The 19,688-nt window shown below is 50.9% G+C and overlaps 1 protein-coding gene across 1 annotated transcript in view; it reads right to left on the reverse strand.

Annotated features, from left to right (window-relative positions):
• Nucleotides 1-18,885, reverse strand: part of LOC131207480 (AF4/FMR2 family member lilli) — a 92,283-nt gene extending 73,398 nt beyond the window's left edge. The window contains exon 1 of the mRNA XM_058200094.1: nucleotides 18,792-18,885. Coding sequence (XP_058056077.1) covers nucleotides 18,792-18,885 — 94 coding nt within the window. The remainder of the gene's footprint in view (nucleotides 1-18,791) is intronic.
• Between the last annotated feature and the right edge of the window lie 803 nt (nucleotides 18,886-19,688).

Below are 19,688 nucleotides of genomic sequence, written 5' to 3' on the forward strand. Positions count from 1 at the left end.
ACCCCACCCGATTCGTGCCGGGTGAAGGGCGAACACAAAAACTTCAGGGCTTTTTGGGGCTCCACGAAACGGATTGCTTCCATTTGCCCTTTCGTAGCCCAGCGAGGAGCGATCGATCACCTGGAGCCAGCTCGTTCTCGGTTCGAATCCCGAAAAAAGTATTAAAATGAACCCTTTTTTTTTCGTTGTGATTGGGGTTTGTGACAGAAAATAAAAGGGTGGCATTGTGCGCACTTTGAGCTGTGTATGTGCGGCCGTCTTGCCGATCGAACGATGATGCGCCGCGCGGTTTCTTCGCTGCCGGCGCAAGAGCGAGAAGGCAGACGACTGTTAGGGGGAGCGAGAGAGCGAGAGAGAGAGAGCAAAAGTGGGGTATGAAGGACACGAAACCCGAACGCACCAAACGGCACGACGGGCGTATGAGAGAGCAGGACGGCCACTGTGTGTGAGCGAGCGCGAAGAACTTGTTGCATCCCCGTGTTGGCATCCGAGTGCAGCATCGCAGCCCCATCTCTCTCTCTCTCCGGCACCCGTCTGATTTGGAGGCCAAAGTTGGCAACCCGGAGACTATAGGAAGTCGCGCGCTGCTCCTCGAAGAAGCGCCGCGAAGAAAGCGCGGACAGGGAGCGGACTTTGAGTTATGCGTGATGCGTCACCCTGCCCTGGCCTGGCCTGGTGACGACGATGATCTTTTCGAGCGTCTTCCGCAGCGCACGCACGTCCTGTGTCGGGCGGACGTTTCTTGATTCGCGAGAAAACCTTGAAAAATGGTTCACCCTTCTTGCCGCTTGGCTGGCCCCGTCCCGACGCTGATAGTGGTGCGTGTGCTTGCGTGTGTGCCGATTAACCGCCTTGATTGCCGGGGCCGGGGCCGGGCCGGGCTGTGATAAGGGGGGTGGCCACATGCGAACTGCGTGCGTGCAGCCGACGACGCAGTGTGAAAAGTGCAACGGCGCCCGATTGCGCCCGACGACGACGGACCCGTCAAGTGACGGATCATAAAGATTACGGACGGGACGCTGTTTACGCTGGCGACGGCCTCCTTCGTTGGTTCGATAGTTTCGGTGGCTCAATTAATCGTCCTCTATCTGACCTCCGGCGATAAAGCGATTTGTGGTTATCAGTCCGAGCGACGAAACGGAAACCACAGTCCGGGTTTTATTACTATCAGTAGTAGTAGTGGTAGGGCTAGTTCCATGAACTAACGAATATCGCATTCGAACAGTCTGCTGAGTTGGGCCCAGAAATCTACTTCGATACGGTATCGAGGGAGCAGAATCCCTGGACTGTCTCTCGGTAGCCGACTAATACATTCAGCCACAATGTCTTCCAATTGCGATTCTGGTCGCCTTGACTGTCCCTGTCAGCTCTTGAGCCATATCTTGTAGGTGAATTTTTGTGTAACAGTTTCCGCGTTGACGTCGTGTCGTTGCTTCGAGTGGTGCTCCAAATAGGTTGTGCCAATAGCTTATGAGGCGATGGGGCGTTTTATTTCTTTTTTGAAACACTTGAGCTCTTGAGCTGATGCGGTATCATCTACAGCCCTAGGTGACCCTAGCTGGACATTCATCCTAAAGACACCCATCGGGTGCAGAAATCACAGTGAAAAACCACAGGAAACCAAAAATCACAAAACCAAGAATATCGGCAATCCCACTCGTTGTGAGTGCATTGGCTTCTCTTGCACGACGTGTGGATTTCCCGAGCCCCAATTACGACAATTCTGCTTACCGTAGTGGGCTTATATAAAATGAGCTTTTCAAACTTCGTACAGTTTCAGTTGCAGACTCACCACTTCATGAATAAGTTTTTAATATTTCACAGTTTTCTGCACGCGTGTAGCGTCTCATTTCGTAAATTTTAAATTTGGTACTAAATGTTTTAAATTTCGTGAATGAAGTTTGATGTTTTAAAAGTCAAGTAATCGGTAGCTTAAAATGCAATGACCCGATGGATCACCCTAATCCATTTATTGATCACCTCACAGACGTCACGTGAACCAGTAACACTGTTCTAACCGAGCCCACTCAACAGTAAAGAAAGTGTTAGAAAACAAAACAGCCAATGAGCCAATTTAATTAAGCAAAGGGCTCTAAAGGACACCCAGATGAGTGTTCCCTTTGAAGGTCTCAGTGGCAGCGCTCGCTGCTTATACAACACCACGACGCGATTGTAACGCGTTCAATTCCCCGTTCAATCCTGATCATTAGACATGGAAGTTAGTTAGACATAGAAGAAGATCCACCTCTCTAGACCTACACCAAACACCAGTTCCAGTTGACATATAATCCCTACAGCAGCACCTCAGTATCCAAAACTCCAAAATGTTTGATCCGACCAGGGGGGACCATCTCCTGAAGTCCGTCTTGTCTTGGGCGTGGTCACCACAAGAGGAGGCATCTTTGGGACGCACCGCTGCTTCACTGCTTACTTTTAAAACTCCTTCAGACGAACAAAACAAAGGCTTGGCAAAGAGAGTGGCCACAAGCGGCAGCCCCCAAGCTGTGAACTCTCCGTCACATCCACATCCCAACAGATGGTTCCGTGGACGAAGGAGCTCCTGGGGCCCATTCAACAGGTTGCTGCTGCCGCAGCAACACGACGAGCAGGCGATTGAGTTGGTTTGACCAGGCTGCCCCGTCACCCTCCAGGAAACTCACCAGCATCATCCGGTCGGTGGCCCACCAGCATCTCGGTGGCCGTGGTCGTGGTGAAGCAGAACATCTCGCGCCAACCGTCGCCGCCGCTCATCGCAGGACGTGGTCTGTGGTGGCGCTGGAGCCCAGGACCTCGGTCGGCCCGCGTCCGATGTCTGTCACGAATGTCTGATTGATTCGAGTGAGGTTTTAATGAATGCGTCTGAGGTCTTCACTTGTCAAACTTTCACAATGATGACGCACACACGCACACGCACGGGCACACACTAGGCGTCTCCATCTACGCACACACGCGTCAGCTGATTCACCAACAGGTGTCTTGGGAGCCGCTCGACCCACTGGCACACGTGGCTTCGGTGCAGGGTCTCTGACACACGGGGGCACTCCACACCAAGTCCACACACTGTCAAGGATCCGTGCGTGCGCCCCTAAAGCAAGGGGGCAGCGCACCGGGGGCTTAGCTTCGCCGGAAGGCTACGATCACCGTGCATCCGTGCAGAGTGTACGGCATTGTTGTTCGAGAACTACTACGCCAACCGAATCGACCCGGACCGGGCGAGAGTCACTTGTTGCGCGCCGCGTCCGTTCGTCGTCGTCGACGAGGACGAGGACGACGACGACGACGACGACGTCGAGGACGACGAAAAACTTGTGTCCAAATAAAGGCGACGCTAGGAGTAGTGAGCGAGGTTCCAAAAACGGGGCGGAAAAAAACCCGGCCCCCCACCGTACCGGCGGCGGAACTGCATCCAGCAGCGACGGCGGCGACGGCGGCCGCAGCCGTCCGGCGCTTAGCGTGTCCTGGTTGGGGGGTGGGTTAGCCACTATACGAGCGTCGTCCTTCCCTCTGCCAGCGTGTGTCCTATTTCGGGCCGGGATGGCAGGCTGGCACACGAACTAGGAGCGAGCGAGAGAGAGCGAGAGCGAGAGAAAGAGAGCGAGTGCTAGTCGCTAGTTTCGTCCAGGGAGTCCAGGACCGAAATCTGCCGAACTCCGCGCGAATGCCCGAAACGAATTCGGATTTCGGGCGGCCACACGACCAGTACCGGGACCAGGGCGGCGGCGGCCAGCTCCACCGGCGCTGCGGTGTTGGTGTTGGTGATGCCCCCGCGTATACCGACACGGTGCGAGCGAGAGGCCAAGCAGCAGCCGATGCAGCTCTCCAGGCAACCCGGAAGCAGCCGAATTGCATCGGGCGCGCTTGTTGCAAGCGGCGCATCCTCGCCACCCACCCACCGCGGGGTGGTGTCTTGGGTGGAGAGCAACAAAAAAGGCAAAGAGGGGACATCGGCAAACGAAAAGTGGAGCAAAAACGGCCGAGGAACGGGAACGGGCTAAGGAAGCAATCTTAACCGGAAGTTGCCGGAAGCGACAACAACAGCAAAGGGCAACACGAAACGGACGAGAGATGACCCAAAACGAACCGGAAGAGGGAGAGAGAGAGAAAGCGAAAGAGAGAGAAGAAATAATGAAACAAAAAAAGCATGCAATGTCAGTCGTGTGAGGCACCAAACCAGGGTTTGCGGTCCGTTCGATCGACGAACGCAACGAACGACAAGAGACGAACGACGGAAGACCTGACAACGGAACTGGCCCCCGAAACCGACAAAGAAAATCACTAAAAAAAAAAAACCGGGAATACAAGAGCAACCAGGTTGGGAGGCGAAGCGGCTCGAAGGACGAAAACACATACCAAAACCAAGACAAAAAAATGGCAAAACACAAAACAAACGCTGAAACAACAACGTGGCAAATAGAGTCGGCAAATGTCTTACGAAGAGACTTACGCAGACTGTGGCAAGCCTTCTGTGGACAGCCCGCGGCGAAACGGGAAGACCGAAAAACTAAAACGAAAACCGGAAGTGCGAGAAAAGCGAACGCCAATTCGAGCGGCGGAGGACGGAACGAAAGCTCGGGAGAAGGAATCCCCCGGACGAAGGAACGAAAAGCTGAGAGATCGGAAGGAAAAAAATAAGCCGAAAGGAACAACACAAAAAAAAGCGGTTGGGGGGGAAGGGGGTACAGGCCCCCCACCCTTCGTGCGGGTGTGTGCGTATGTTTGTGTGCGCGAAAACTATGGCGAAAGAAAACTACATAATGCACCCAAATGTTATTATATACAGACACACGTCTCACTCTTTCAAAGCGTTTGCTTTCTCTCTCTCTCTCTCTCTTTTTCTCACTCGCTCTCTCTCCATCTCTTTCCCACTCTGCGCTTGTTTCTTTGCCATTTTTTACACTATTTTCCAGCACTTTCCTGCAGACTTTCTTCATTTACTTGTTTTATTGCACTCTTTCGTTTGCTCTCTCTCTCTCTCTCTCTCTTCGGTGGCGCTCTCTTTCGCCGCTCGGGTGCATTTTTTCCGTACGACGGACTCGTTCCCGTTTTTTTTTTGCCCATTGGCCCAGCTTCTTTTCCGATTTTTTAAAACACGCTCGAAGATCCTGGAGCTCAGGCCCAGCCCAAGGCCTGGGCTTGGCCGGGACCCGTTCGTCGTTCGGTTCGGTGGCACGAAACGACTGCCGCCGTCGCCGTCGCCGGAGTGGACCTTTCCACGATAAGGACTCACGGATTCCGGGAGGGGGTTAATGGATGGCGCGGTGGCCAATCCCAAACCGTAAAAAACGATACACTGACCTGCTGCAGAATGGGGAGCGCTTAAGGCGATACAGTAAACTTGCAGCACTTAATGTGCTACCGATGCTGGAAACCCTCCGTTCCTTGTTCCGGATGTTCCCGGAGTCCTCCTTCCCGGGAGTGCCTCATGTGCCCCATATGGACCGGCCAAGTATGTTTATCAGACACACTCCGAGCGCCGAGAACCACCTGTTGGTGGTTTGTTGATGGCCTTCGGCGAAGCGAGACCTAGAAACGTTTGTAGTTTCTGTGTTTCCAATGTGGCCGCCGCATCTCTGCGTTTGTGTGCGGGTCGAGATCTTAAGCCACTGCAGGCCACTGATTTGAAGCGAGACTCCTGCTTCACGCAACGATGACTGTCACAGTGTGGGATGGTCGATGATTAAAACGAAACGCACCACCAGCCAGGTTGTGGTTTGAGTGGTTAAATCAAAGTCTCACAGCGCCGTGCAGTGCGATGTTTGTGAGGACTCAAAGCTCGATCTGTTGAGACTGATGCATGTTGAAACGATTCATTTGTGGGTCAACTAAAATCCTAACCAAAATCACACATTTGACAGGTTCTGTTGAATGATCCTTCTTCGATGCCCATTGAGGGGTCTGCTTTAAAATGTCCCGAGTCCAAGAGAGAGGGAAGATGACTGTTTGACCTGAAATAGCTGGTCCAAATAGTTTGACCGAAAATATAAAAATGGATAAAAAGGAAACGGAAAGAAGAAAAAAAGAAAAGGACAATGGAAGGAAATGGGTCAAAAGCCATTCACGTAGGTCATAGACACATATTTTACTGGGCAAATCTGGTGTACTGTGAATGAACTTGATGACGTTGAGGGTTGCGCTGATTGACAGTTCACTTTGTAGTGTGACAGCTAAACCCAATAACTGTAGTTTGACATGGCCTGGCAGGAAAAACTGATTGGAAACCAGGCTTCGGTTCCGAAGTTTTGTGTTGGGCTTAATGAGCCATCCTGTCCTGTTACTGTTTCGTCAGATGAAATCCTCAACTTAGTCTGGCTTTGACTGTCAGGTATCGGCCAAATCGGTTGATAACCTAGTTGATAGTTGGAGCATGTTCGCAGACGATAGTTGATTTTGATGATGCCGTCAAAGCTGCTCATATGAACATAATTCGGCACCTTCACAGACGTTGTCAACTCTTCTTAACGGAGTAGTCCAGCCATTAACAAACGATTTCGACTCATCGGCTCATCGGATGATCGGATGATCTACGGCTCATCCGTAGATCGTCCGTCTCGCTTGGTCTGGGGACCAGAAGCTGCAAGATAAACGCAAAATACAGCTACGCAACAAGTTCATCATTAGAAGATGTCCAAAATGGGTCAAAATTACTTTAAAAACACATGGAAAGAATGAATGAAACAAAGAATGAAACGTGTAGAAACGTGCATAACTCGTAAGTTTCACAACAAACTCGCCAATTCACAACAATGTCCATCGCATCAAAAATCCAACTTTGCTCTGTCGAATTGTTGAAACAATTTCGTACCGAAAAAAAAAACAGACGAAAGGCACCGAGCACCAGCAAAAGGCAAAGTAAAAGCGAAATCCGCGAAGCAAAAACAGAAACATCTCAACTTGCTAACAAAAATAAGCAAAACTGAACGTTAAAACAAAAAGAAAAAGAAACAAGCGAAGTAAACAAACGGGTAAAGCAAAAACCGAACCAAAAATTCTTCGTGTGAACTGAAACAATAGAAGGAAAAAGTGGAACAGAAAGCAGAGCGGGCAGGGCGGTCAACAGATGGTGGCCCCCTCTGGACACACATCAAAGCGCCACGTGTCCGTGTGTGTGCGAGCGAAGGTTGCACACACAGTGCCACGGCACACGGCAGCCACATCGAAGGCCGCCGAAGGACCTTCCCGAGGCCCGTGGCACCGGGACAAATTTTGAACAGGGCGGCGGGTTCGGGGCGAGCCAAACTTTTTCTCGGACTGCCGGTGGAGTGGCGTTAAAAATGTATATAAAAATGCTGCACTGACCACCGACGGACGGACGGATCGTAGGGAAGCACGGGGGCCACGGGGCAACCATCAGGGCTCCATGCTACCCGCAGGACCTCCACTGGACCGGGCAGCCAAAACGAAGCGAAGCAACAGTCGAATGGTGGCCACAGTAGGAAAACGGAAATGTTTGCCTTTTACTCTCCCCCGGCCAGTGTGGGTGTGTGCGGGCGTGTGCATTGGTATTCCCTTGCCCAGTGTGCGCGCGTGTGTCTGTATGTGTGCCAACCAATGGCGCGCATCATCGCGGCAAGGACCAAACGGCAAGAAATAACCAGGCCCCGTGAGCGGGGGTGGTGGGGGGCTGGATGGGTGGCAAAAAACATCCTTCTTCTTGGCCACCCACCCTGCACCACCCTGCACCCCCTGCAGTGCATTTACTCCGAAGAAAGAGGACGCAAAAAACAAACGAAAAAAAAAAATGGGTGGCGAAAGTTGACGGAAGAAAACGGGTGGCGGGTGGCGGGTGGCGGGGTGGTCGGTGGCCAAGAAAGATCGGGGAAGTAGATTGGTGCACTGGAGCGGCGCAAAAAAGCCCCCCCTTCGCTGGCCAACTCCTGGTCCTGGTCCGCTCGCTCCGGACATCGCGGAGCGTTGGCGCGGTCCGATGGTCGAACTCCCGAGGAGTTGATGCAATTTTTATACACTTTTCGTATCGCTTTCCCAATGCGCCGGTGTGCGTGCGTGTCTGTGTGTGGCGGGGCCAAACTTTGTCCGGGGCACGGTTGGCGTTCTTTTTTCCACACTCTTCGATGGCAACGAATCCGCCCGCCGAACGCCAGAGCTGGACGTCCAGACCAAGATGCGTCCTGGACCAACACCACTCGGGCCCGTTCCTGGAGATGGACTTGGGGGTGCCAATTCCTGCCTCTCTCTCTCTTTCTCTCTCTCTCTCTCTCGCTCCGTTACACTACGGCGCGGGTTAATCTCCGTGTGCCACAAGCTCGTACTTCGGATATTCGGTCGATCGGAGCGAGCGAGAGAGAGAGAGAGAGCGAGCACACAGACTGGGACCGACTGCACCTAAACCACACACACACACACACACAGCGGGGAACGGGTGAGGGGGTGGTGTACCCAATATCGCGTTCCGTTTCCCGGGCCGCGCGGACCATCTTCTTGGCTTGGCGTGGCTTGGTTTGGGTCGCGCGTGGAGAATGAAAATGAATAATAAATAAGCACATAAGGAAGCGCATCGCCGGCGCAGCGCAGCGCAGGTCCTGCCACAGTACCGAGTGGCCCCGATGGGGCCGGTGGAGGGAGAAAAAAATTAGATCCTGGCTGGCGGGGACCAACCGACCGACCGGCGGCAGCGGCGGCGAGGGACGTGAAAAAAATCATTAATTTTTGCCACCACACGGCGTGCCCGGCCACCGTCGCCAGCGTCCTGTCGTGTCGTCCCGTTGGATATTTTGCTTTCTCGCCCTACGGGCAGGACCGGTCCCCTTTCGGTGGCTTGGCCATATTTTTTTTGTTGTACCCGGCCACATCCTTCGAACCAGGAAGCTCCGGCAGGTCCTGGTTGCCAGGTTGCCGAAGTAATGGAAAATCCTCGGACGAGGCGACAGCCGCTTTGGTTTTTTTTGTTGCTTACCACTTCCACCCGCCACCCGTGTGGCGTACCCTCGTGGCCAAAGTGGACAAAATTGGCCCCGAAAACGGTGTTCGGTGGAAGAGAAAGGCTGGGATTTGGGCACACAGTTCGATAGCCTTTCCCGTTCCCGAGATCCCTTAGGGGGGTGCTTGAAGTCTGGTCGTGTTCCCATCCCCAGGTTGGCACAGGAAGAAAGCAGCAGACGGCTGCCAGAATGGATTGGATTATTTCTGGCAAATGGTGTACGGATCGAGTAAAAATTGTGTAAATTGAACTTATTTTAATAACAGGTTCATAGATTCGTAGAACTAAACGTAAACCTTCTTGTGGAATGTGAAAAAATCCCAATTGTTCATTACGCCTAGATGTAGGCAATCCGCAACCCTTAATGAAACCTTCTGAACTTATGCAATAGCGCCAGCGAATCGGATTGTATTCCTGTTACTTTTGACTCGGTTTAAAGGGTGGAGACCATAAAATGGGGCCTGCAACAAGTGCCCAACGTTGTCGTTTTTCGTTCCAGACACACATCACAGGCCGGCGGGCAGCATAATAAATTCATATGCTTTCAAATCGATACAGATTACACAGCTTGGTGACTCGAGCGCCCGCGACCCAGACGACAGTCCATATGTTGGCAAACTTTCACCAGAGGTGCTGCTGCTGCTGATACTCTATGCGCACTCCGTGAGTCCGATGAGTACGGGAAGGAGCTATGGGCAAGCCCCCTGGTTTTGGCCAAAAAGGTCCAAAGGGCTGCCAAACGCAACCCGGCACCGATTTGCCCATCAAACATGGCCCGCCTGGCAACGAAGATCCTGGCGAGCGAGCGTTTTGTGCATTGGCCATAGGTTTTTTTTGCCACTCTATTCCGAAGCGTAAATTTCGCTACATCATTCGAAGCGACATCGTCTTGCGTTGAGGAGTCGAGGATGCCGCGTCCGGGAGGATGTATGCATACTAAGCAGACGGTCCCTGCGGCAACCTGTTGCTCGAAACGCGTCGGTGTCGTCGTCGGCAGTTGAGCTCGTGGTAACGGCAATCGAGAGTGCGGGTCTCGCTCATCTCGGGGCTTCTAAGGCAGTTGGTCACAAACTGCGGCTGTTGACGTTAAATTGTTGGAAGTTCAAAAAAGTAATCGTAACTCGTAACTTGAATGAGTTCAAAAACGTAAACTACCGATTGTGAACTACCGATTTTCTATAGCAACTGTGGGAACGATCTACAAGTCTATGAATCAATTTGTTTAATAATTCATGTCGGAATCAACGAATTCTCTTCAATTCGTTTGTTAAAAACGTTCTCCAATATTTGTCGATAGCCGATATCTATGGGCAAGGCTGTTTCTATTATCAACACTCAAAAGAGTTTGATTGCTTTGTTACAAAAGATAGTTATACAAAAACAAGAGAGATTGTTTCACAAAAACTGCGCATCGAATTTTGAAGAGTAACTGTCAGAAGATTGACAATTGAATTCATTTGCCTTCATTTACCAGTGATAGGTGATACAACAAAGAGAGATTTCAGATCACCCTCATATTTATTTAATTGCAATCTTGTGTTTGATGAGTTAGCTTAAAGCTGAAACATTCTGTAACTGTTTCATTTCAACTTTGAATACTTATTTGAAGAATTTTTGATACTTTAGGAAATTCGATACACTTTGCTTGTTTTTCGATGTAGTCCATCGATAGGTTCCATCATTTGCGTGAACTGATGTGATTAAGCAATAAGCTACCACTAACTCTCTGGTGAATTTGGCATAAACCTCTTTCGATAGTGTCAAAGACCAAGACGATATCAGTATCAGTCTCGATTTATCGCATACATAATGAAAAGATCATTTTTAAGCTCCACTTAATTACTTTTGATTATTTATCCACACCCAAACACTATCCATAATTATTTAACAGTCGTGTCAAAATTGGGTCCACTTAGTTCCTTACAAAAAGTGAACGGTTTATACATAAACGACTGCAGATGTCGTTATAATTTACAAAAAACGAAACAAAATTGGTTTAAAATTTTAACGAAATCACACAAAAACCGCAAACCGTGCCACACAAATGGCACCTACTTCGGGGGTAATGGCACAACAGCCGCGTGCTCCGGTGCTCCCGACGGACGGCCGTGGGACCGGAAGTGGCTGCTGAAAGACGCAAACTTTTGCCAACATCCCATTCATCCGCGGCAGCCGAGAGCGACACTATCGGGCCACGCTAGTGCCTGTTGCCACTGTTGCTCCTGCGCTGCCACTCAGCAATACGGACGGCACACGGCGTAGGCATCGCGGGTCCACGCTCTCTGTGAGTGTGTTGTACGGTGCGACAGCCACAACCGGAACTGGCCATCAACAAGTGTTTCCGTTTGCTAAAGTCAAACCAAACACACACATGCGCACGGCCGTTCCCACGGTTTGACGGTTGGCGCGATGCCAGGGCCGGCCAACGCGCAACGCCATCGAAAAGCGCAAAAAGTGAACGCGAAATCGAACGGCGGCCCGGCGTGATGGTGCGAGGAAATTATCTTGTGCGCGGCGTGCCACGTTTCGGTGGCCGCGGCACGGCCAACACAAACATCCGTTCCGACCCGTGCCGTGAAGGAAGTCGCGGCCCGCGAGATACACTTAGATAAAAGGCCTCCATCCGGGAAGTCAACCGTCTGGCCGGGAGCGCCCGGGCCCACTTCCGGCCCGGGGTTTTGTTTGGGGCTCAAAATTTACCAGCCGACAGGCGGACGGCGCTGACGGCGACTAAATTGAACAACAACGGACAGCGAACGGGGCCGACAGGACAACGTGGTGCGCTCGATGGAGGCGCCTGGTGCTTCAAGCCCCGTGTGCGACATGTGTTAGGCGGCGTTAGAAATCGGGGAATTATCCGGATGAAGGTGTTTCGGAGGCGCACGGCACCGTCGTATCTTGGCAACGATACGGTAGCTTTGGTTGGACCATTTTTTTGTGTGCGAAGGGAACGTTAAACGTGTAATCTGCAAATGTTTTTCCGACAGTGACACTTGGTAGGCCCCAGGTGGACACGATTGGTACGGCAACACCGCCCAAACGCCAGAAGCGATGCTTACTGATTTATTAATGTTTCATCAATTACTTAAAAGTCTAGATAGATAGATGACTATTTGAATAACTCTGGAATTTTTTAAATTATTTTATTTTATTAAAATCTATATAAAAGGAAGTCGTGTTAGTTATAGAACTCAAGAATGGTTGAATCGATTTGGCTAAAAATTAACACACTATAACAAAAACGCATCTGAAATGGAACAACGGTGTACCGATAACTGATCCCCGTCATTTGGTCCCACTACAATTGATTATAGTAATCATAGACCTCAACCATGGACAAAATAACCTTTAGTTGTCATTTTTGCAGTTGTAAAAATTGAATTATAAGTTTCGGTTTGGCGAACAGGATGCTACCAGCACAAGAGGAGATTACCTTTACGGGCCGCTGCCTGATGGGGCCAGCTGTGTGATAAGGCTGTTCATTGTAGTGTTTTTCCATAAGACCCTCGACCTATATTTATTTTCAAACATTGTCTCTTAAAATCGTAAAAGCCATTGTTAAAATTTTATTTGTTTCCGCTGGAATTGAATCGAAATTGGGCTCCGGAAAAAATGGAGGAGGAAAGTGAGGTAAGGCTCGTAGGAATGCACGAAGGAAAAACCATCGGAAGCTTCAGGGAAAACATTTGGGAAAATGTTGCTTGCGCTGTTCTTATTTACCTGACGCAGAGGTTTCCGTAAAACGCTGCCAGCGTGTGGTAATTTTTTAATTGGAATAATCCGAAAGTTCATCAAAACTTCGCCGCCCCGGCCAAATGACCCGAAAAAATTCGGTGTTAGTGTTTTGCCAAAGTGAAAAAGATAAAATTATCTCGCGCGGCTGAAACGGTTGGAGCAACGGGAAGCGAGCAAGGAAATCGATCGGATACGTCACCTGCAAAGGTAGCAAGAATTAGCAAGAGCCCATATGAAAGAGATCGAGTCATAATCGTATTATATACATTCAGGTGCATCGTAAATGTTGAAATCATTCAACAAAAAATGCGCCTTCTAGGAGACAGATCTTTTAACATTCCCTTTCTGTCCCTTCCAAAATTGACAAGAACGTCTGTTGGACGTACAAAATTGGCTGCAATTGGTTATCTTAAATACCTTCAAGTGACCAATTGCTTAATTACTGAGCTATCAAAATATCCATTACCAAATAACAGCGTGCACTTTTCTGTGGCCACTGTTCAATCGGCCACCCGTATGTCGTCTCCGATGTCTGGCCGATTCCGGAGTACATCGGCAAAGCGCATCCAACAAGTGAACCTGACCCAGCCCATCCCAGTCGAACGAAGCTTCCTCACGAGCGTCAGCAACTGGTCCGTATGGCCGTGATTCCAGCGGCCCAACCAAACGAAACCCGGACAGCCAACTGCCGGGCCATATGCAACAGTGTGCCCAGGTCCAGACGCTCGTTTCCCGTCTGTATTTTGTGGGATTCCAACCAGCCCGACCAACCGACCGGCACTGGGAGGATAAAAAAGCCCTCGAAATGAGAGCGACGACGAAAAACTAGCCAAAAGTTGAATCTACATCCGGCCCTGGGTCCTCGGGTCCGCCACTGCCTCACTGGGTGATGTTCAGTAAAATTGGCTTCCGTTTTGCAGGAACAACCGAAAACCTGGCCTCCCTCACTCCTCAACTGCTTCGTGTTTTTTTCTTCTTAGTTTGGTTGCTCGTTGCTCTATTTCAAGTGGAATCACGGCGCCGGACTCGACTGTTTCGGTTTGGAACCCTCTTTTTTGCTGTGTTGGTGGCGCTGCCTACACAAGATAGGCTCGGGCTTCCGGTTGTCTGCGCGGACGTGCAGTCGGCATCCACGGGAGGCCACAAGCACTCCGTTTGCCTGCGTCCTTACGGTGGCTCTTGGTCGAGCACCATCGAGCACGGGCCAGAGTGCCACTCCGGAGCAACAGCTTTTTTTGTGGCTCCCGGGTCGCAATCGGCATCGGTTGCAATGTATCCGTTCGGTTACCATCGTTTAGCGAGAGGCTCTTGTGATCCGGTCCACAGGACACACGGTGAACAGACGACACACAGTGAGGGAGAAAATAGAAACCTCACACTTTTGGCGGCTCGGTGGCAATCTCGAGGCTCGAGCCGTTTCGCAGGCGTTTATCTCTTTACGGTGCACGGTGTGAATCCGGGGCCGGCTTTTTTGGGCGAACCCACCGAGCGGCGGTTATGCTAACGAATCAAATCGAATAACGACCAGGACTCGGGCTGACTGACCGGTACGTCGTCGGGCCACGTACCGTCACGGGTCCACCAGTCTACAAAGTTCCCTCTAGATACCCGCCAGTGTTATCTCTATCAATTTCGTAAAGTCTACCCTCGGCCCGGGCGAAAGTTGATCGTTTCGTGCGCCAACGAAACCATTCGAAAGCCATTTAACTTTCGGCCTACACGTCCCCTTGGATGGAAGTCAGGACGACGATGCAACACACACTCCGCTGGGCCAATCAACTCGACGGACGGAGGACGCCGGGGCCGCCGTGGCTGACATTTGGGCACATGTTTTCGGGCTGTTTGTGGGCCAATGGTTTTCGGGCTCCGGTCGCTCCGGTTGCACCGGCTAAAAGGATTAAGTTATTAAGTGATTTGGGGCGAGCGTTTGAAAGGCTCGTCCGGTGCCGGGGGCCATCCAATCTCGATCTGAGGGGTCGCATATCTGATTGGCAACCGACGGCGCCACGCCAGGTCACCACTTGTTGCTTTTGTGGTCTGTTTTTGCCGGCCGAACTGAAAACACATGTGGTGGGTTTTTTTTAATGATGATGTTAAGGATTGGGGGCACACTGATGGGAGTTTTCGTGTAGAAAATCATTTTTCGCTTATGGTCGCCTATTAAAAAAGAGCACCTTGGTTTATGAAAACGGAAGAAAAGAAACGGAAGCAGAGCGTCGCAACCGGAAGTTCTGGGTAGGCTACATTTAAAGTCTACCAACTGGAAGAGAAACATAATGTTTTTTAAAGTTTAAAGTAAATAGAATTACGGCATTACGGTGATTGGATCGCGAGCTTTGAATATTAATGGGAACAAAAGTAATTAGATACCATACTCTCATACTGCGAAAATATCTTTTAAATGTAGCAGATAAAATCTCAATGAAATGAGTAAAAACGAAAAAAGGTTTGTAAATTTTTTGGTGTAATGGGTTTTGAAGAATTTGTCCAGCATCGGAGCGAAAAGGTTTCTATTCCACAAGAACATGTTTAAAATGAACACTGGAAGTTTGGCACTATTTTGGGTTCATACGGAGAAGACGAACCACACTAAAACAGGAATACGTAGAATACTTTCAGCAGAGGTAATAGCAACACCTGACAGCGTTTGGCTATTTAAGGATTAGAGTTACTCCTTTTTTACTCCTATAAAAAACGTTCCCAACGATCAGGGCTCTATGGTTCGGGTAGCGTCCGAGTGTTAGCTTAAGTACTCTAGCAAATCGACTCGCATCATAGTATTTGTTGGTGCTCCCTTGAACAGTACAGTTTTCCCTGTCGACGGAAGCCTGACGTGGCCAATGCTTACCCAATGCTACTTTTGTTAAGGGATGTTAAGAACTGTAACCGATTTAATTTGAATGCATATGAAGCAATGGTTCTGTTAATATTTTGAGACGGCTTAGAAAATTGAGTCAAAGTGTTGAATGTCCTTTAACATTATCCCAATCTCTTCCAAGATCACTTGAGAGTTGATCGGAAGCGTGGGTCTGATGGTAAACGTAACAGTAATTTTCAATCGGAGCGAAATGCAATGTTTCCGATGATGATTGAGCGAAACAAGAGCTTTTTCATCCAAGATGCGCCCAAATGGGGTTTTATGCTGTAGAAGCGAAGAAATTATCAGAATGCAGGCTGGACAAAGATGTTAATATTCCGAATCGGAACGATTAGAAGCCGACGGATTATTGCACTATAAAGCAGATGCAGTACAGGACGATCCACAGGACTATGTTCCGTAGTCTCGAAATCACAGGGATGGCACTTTACAGTTTTAGAATAACTCTGTCAATCCAAATGTCAATCCGACTGTTAGTTGAATGTTGACCATTTTAGAAAATGAATCGTTTAACAACAGCAAAAATATTGAAACTTACCACAAAAGTGGAGATTCAAACGTAAGTACGTTTCGATCCAAGTTACTCTGTTCGTCATAATCGTCCTATTGTGACCCGATCGGTAACATTGTGTTAGTGTGGCCGAAGACCCAAATTTGAACTCTCTTTTCTTACTTGTCGTTACGGTATCTGGATTTGCGCCTTCATTGATATAAAGAGCGACCAACACAACAATTGAAGCCTAGACCATCAACAAATACGATCAAAATAAATAAGCCTGTATTGATCTGGCCAGTTTTATTAGCTGCCTGCAATTATGGTAAAAGCCGCTGAATGACTGCCCTTCTATAAAAAGCCCATAACTTCCGGGCACGAAGTAAGGGAAGTAAGTATGATGTCAAATCGTTCTCTTTCTTGGTTTGAAGGTTATTCCGAAAGATATTTTAAATTGAAGTTTTACTGTAAATTTCTTTTTGGCTGCAGTTTGCTATATTCATTCATGATATCGATCGATAATTCCGGAAATTCGGACAGATTTAATCGGTCGTCACGTGGCGGTGCGCTTAGTCCTGAAGCGTGAATTCCAACTATTTTGTCCATTCAGGTCCGTTCTTCGCGTTGCTGCTTATTGATTTTACTTGCGCTATGTTCAATGTAACCGTCTATTTCAGCTTATCGACGGGATTGTTACGAAATAAGCAGCAAATTCAATTGATGTAGCAAACCAAGCCCAACGATTGTTTTATCCCCGTTCGAACGAACGGGCCATTCAGTTCCGTTTGGCCATCCAAATTCCACCATTTTGCAGCGCCACAGGCTTGTGGCAAACGCAATCGCGCGGTCCTTCACGGCATACTCCCGGAACGAAGGCGACGCAGAGCGAGCATATGCAATATTTGCGGCAGCTCTCAATCAAATCAATCACAATTCTTCGCTCCCGACGGACTGGCCGGGCTCCCCGGCCGGGTGGGGGGCTTGGAAGGGGACTCCTCCCCGTCCTTCGCGCCGTCGGCCACCGCCATCCATCGCCCAAACACATTTCATCAATAAATCGGCGGCGTTGCCATTGATTTATTGGTGAGAAAAGAACCACGCACCACCATCTGGTTCCGAGGGGCACGGTGAGGGAGTGCGGGCGATCCACTCCTCTCCCCCGGGATCCACCCACCCGCCAACCCTGGCCGTCCGCCCGAACTTCATCGTCTTGGGCCCGTCTTAGCGAAGCGGCCGGGTTTGTCGTTGTTTTCGCCGCCGTCGGCGTCGTCGTCGTCGTCGGGAAAACGGAAACCTGTTGCCCGCGTTGCATTGTGTGTCTGGGTGTGGGTGTGTGTGGGTGTGTCGCTTCACTACCACCACCACCACCACCACCACCAGCTGCACTATTTATTGTGAGCCGCCACTCGTTCGGTGCCAGTCACGTGTTTTATCCCATTTTCTGCACCGTCGCGCTGCTGTCTCTGTGTGCGGGTGTGTGCGTGGGTGGGTGAGTGACTTCCACCATCCGCGTGGGTGGGTGGCAGGTTGCGAGGGGACGAAAATTGGACCCCGTTAACTGCGGGCCAAATGCAACGAGCCACCGGGAGGGGGGTTGGGACGAGCACGGCGGATGCAAGGAAGTGACATTTCCTTTCCTTCCTGCCACCCACCCACCGGGTGGGTGGCTCGGTGGGTGGTGGTGTCGTTTCGCATAACTTTTCCAAAGGCACAGGGACAGGGACGGCGTCTCTCAAGGAGTGGCTCCTTTTGGGTGTTGCTCCTTCAAGGACTCAAAAAACCCACCAACCGACCCGAACCCGGCGCCAGAGCCAGAGCGAGACGGGATGCTTTCTTCCGGGGGTGGCCAGGGGGGCACCGGTTATACAACAAAAATTGATCGTTTTCTGTTGGTGCCCCGGCTCGTGGGCTGTTCGGTGGTGGGGAATGGAAGGTGTCCTGTGGCCCGGTTGTGGAGCTTCCTTTTTTGGGGACGCAGGGCCAGCTAGAGGGCGAGAGGTGGTATAAAATGGCCCCGGGAGCTGGTATTTTCGTGTTTGCACAGGAAAAGCTCCTGCCGGGATCGGGGAGGGACCGGTAAGACGGGTGGTCTGTCGGGGTGGCAACAACTGACACACAAGCGCAGCAAAACCTGATTATATTTCCTGCACCCCACGAACCGCCACCCTTTCCGCGTAGACGCCGACGACGATGATGTCCTTTTGGAGCGCCAGCGGACCGTGGAGACCCCTCGGGGGTCTCCTTTGCCTCGCGGCGCCCCCGGTGGGTGTTCTTCCGGGTCACTTTCTTTCGTGTCCGCCTCACCCACACACGTACCCGGAGAGTGTGTTTTATATACAACGCGCTTCGGTTCCGCATCCTTTTTGGGTTGCACTTTCTTTCTCGCTGTTCGCTTGCACCGACACAAGCACACGCCGCGGTCCTTGGTGTGGTGCGGCCACCGGGGCGCTGGGAAAAAAATCGCTCCAATACGTGTTCGGCCTCGCGCCACGCGATAATGTCCTTTCCAGCCCACCCACCCAAGGGTGGCCGGAGAAGAATTTTCACTTGTTGCACCGAGCCCCGAACGGGGAACGGCACCAACACAGCGAAGCAGGCGCGCCTGCACGGTATGCAGCACCGCCGAGCGAGCGTAGCGTGCTGCATAACTTGCAGGCGCGACCCGGGGCTGGATGCGTTTTCTTTTTGCCACTATTTCGGACGGTTTTTTGTGGGGTTCATTTGAAAGGGGTCTTGGAGTCAGGACTTACCGACGATGTACACCATGTTTTTGGTCCACTTCAGCAGCTCGCGTCTTATGTAGCGGCGCTCCTGCACACACCGGGCGTACGAGCAGTCGGCCATCGTGCCGCGCCGCCACAAGGACCACTCCACTGGTGCCGCCCGTCCTGGCTGTGTTGGTGTGTCCGCAGCTTCCTTCGCCGTTCCAGCCGAGCCAACAGCAACAGGTGGCCCACTTCTGGGCTCTCGGTGACTGCCTCTCCGTCTCTGCCTCTGTGTCACTTCGGTTCGGTGTATGTGTGTAGCACACCAATATTTCTATATAACTAAATCTTACTTTGTTCGCACACTCGTGCACCGCACCGCACCGCAAACCAATAGACGGCGAATAATTCGGAACGTCGGATCACTCCGAGCCGGGACACTACGCCACTCGGGGCCCCCGAAAGCCCGTACATAAAACCATCCGTTGCACCATATTCCGCGAGGCCGCGCGCGTCCGAACCGGAAATGAAACTTGCACTCCTTCACACTCCCGCACACATACACTGTCCGGCGGCGCAAAAGGGATGAAGAAAAAAAAACCGCTGCTGGCTCCGAACCGGAGCCGAACTGACGATGAAGTCGCCGGGAGATCTTCGAACCAGCAGCCACTGTGTGGGAAGAAGAAAGGAAAAATGCGATGGAGAAAAATCGGTTGGAAAATCGAAAGAAAAACTCGTCGTGAAGCTTTCGCCATCCCCTGCCCTAGAAAGGCACAGAATATAATGTCCCGGGAACGGGCCCCGGATCAACCGGAAGCATTTACTTGCATCAAATTAGAGAGCGGAACAGGACTTGTTGCGGCGCGATTGCCGGGAAAAAAACGCCACCGTGGTGTGCGTGATTCGGGCCACGAAATAAAAAGCCACGGCACGAAGTACGGC

Source organism: Anopheles bellator, chromosome 2, assembly GCF_943735745.2.
Source record: "Anopheles bellator chromosome 2, idAnoBellAS_SP24_06.2, whole genome shotgun sequence".
Lineage (NCBI taxonomy): Eukaryota > Metazoa > Arthropoda > Insecta > Diptera > Culicidae > Anopheles > Anopheles bellator.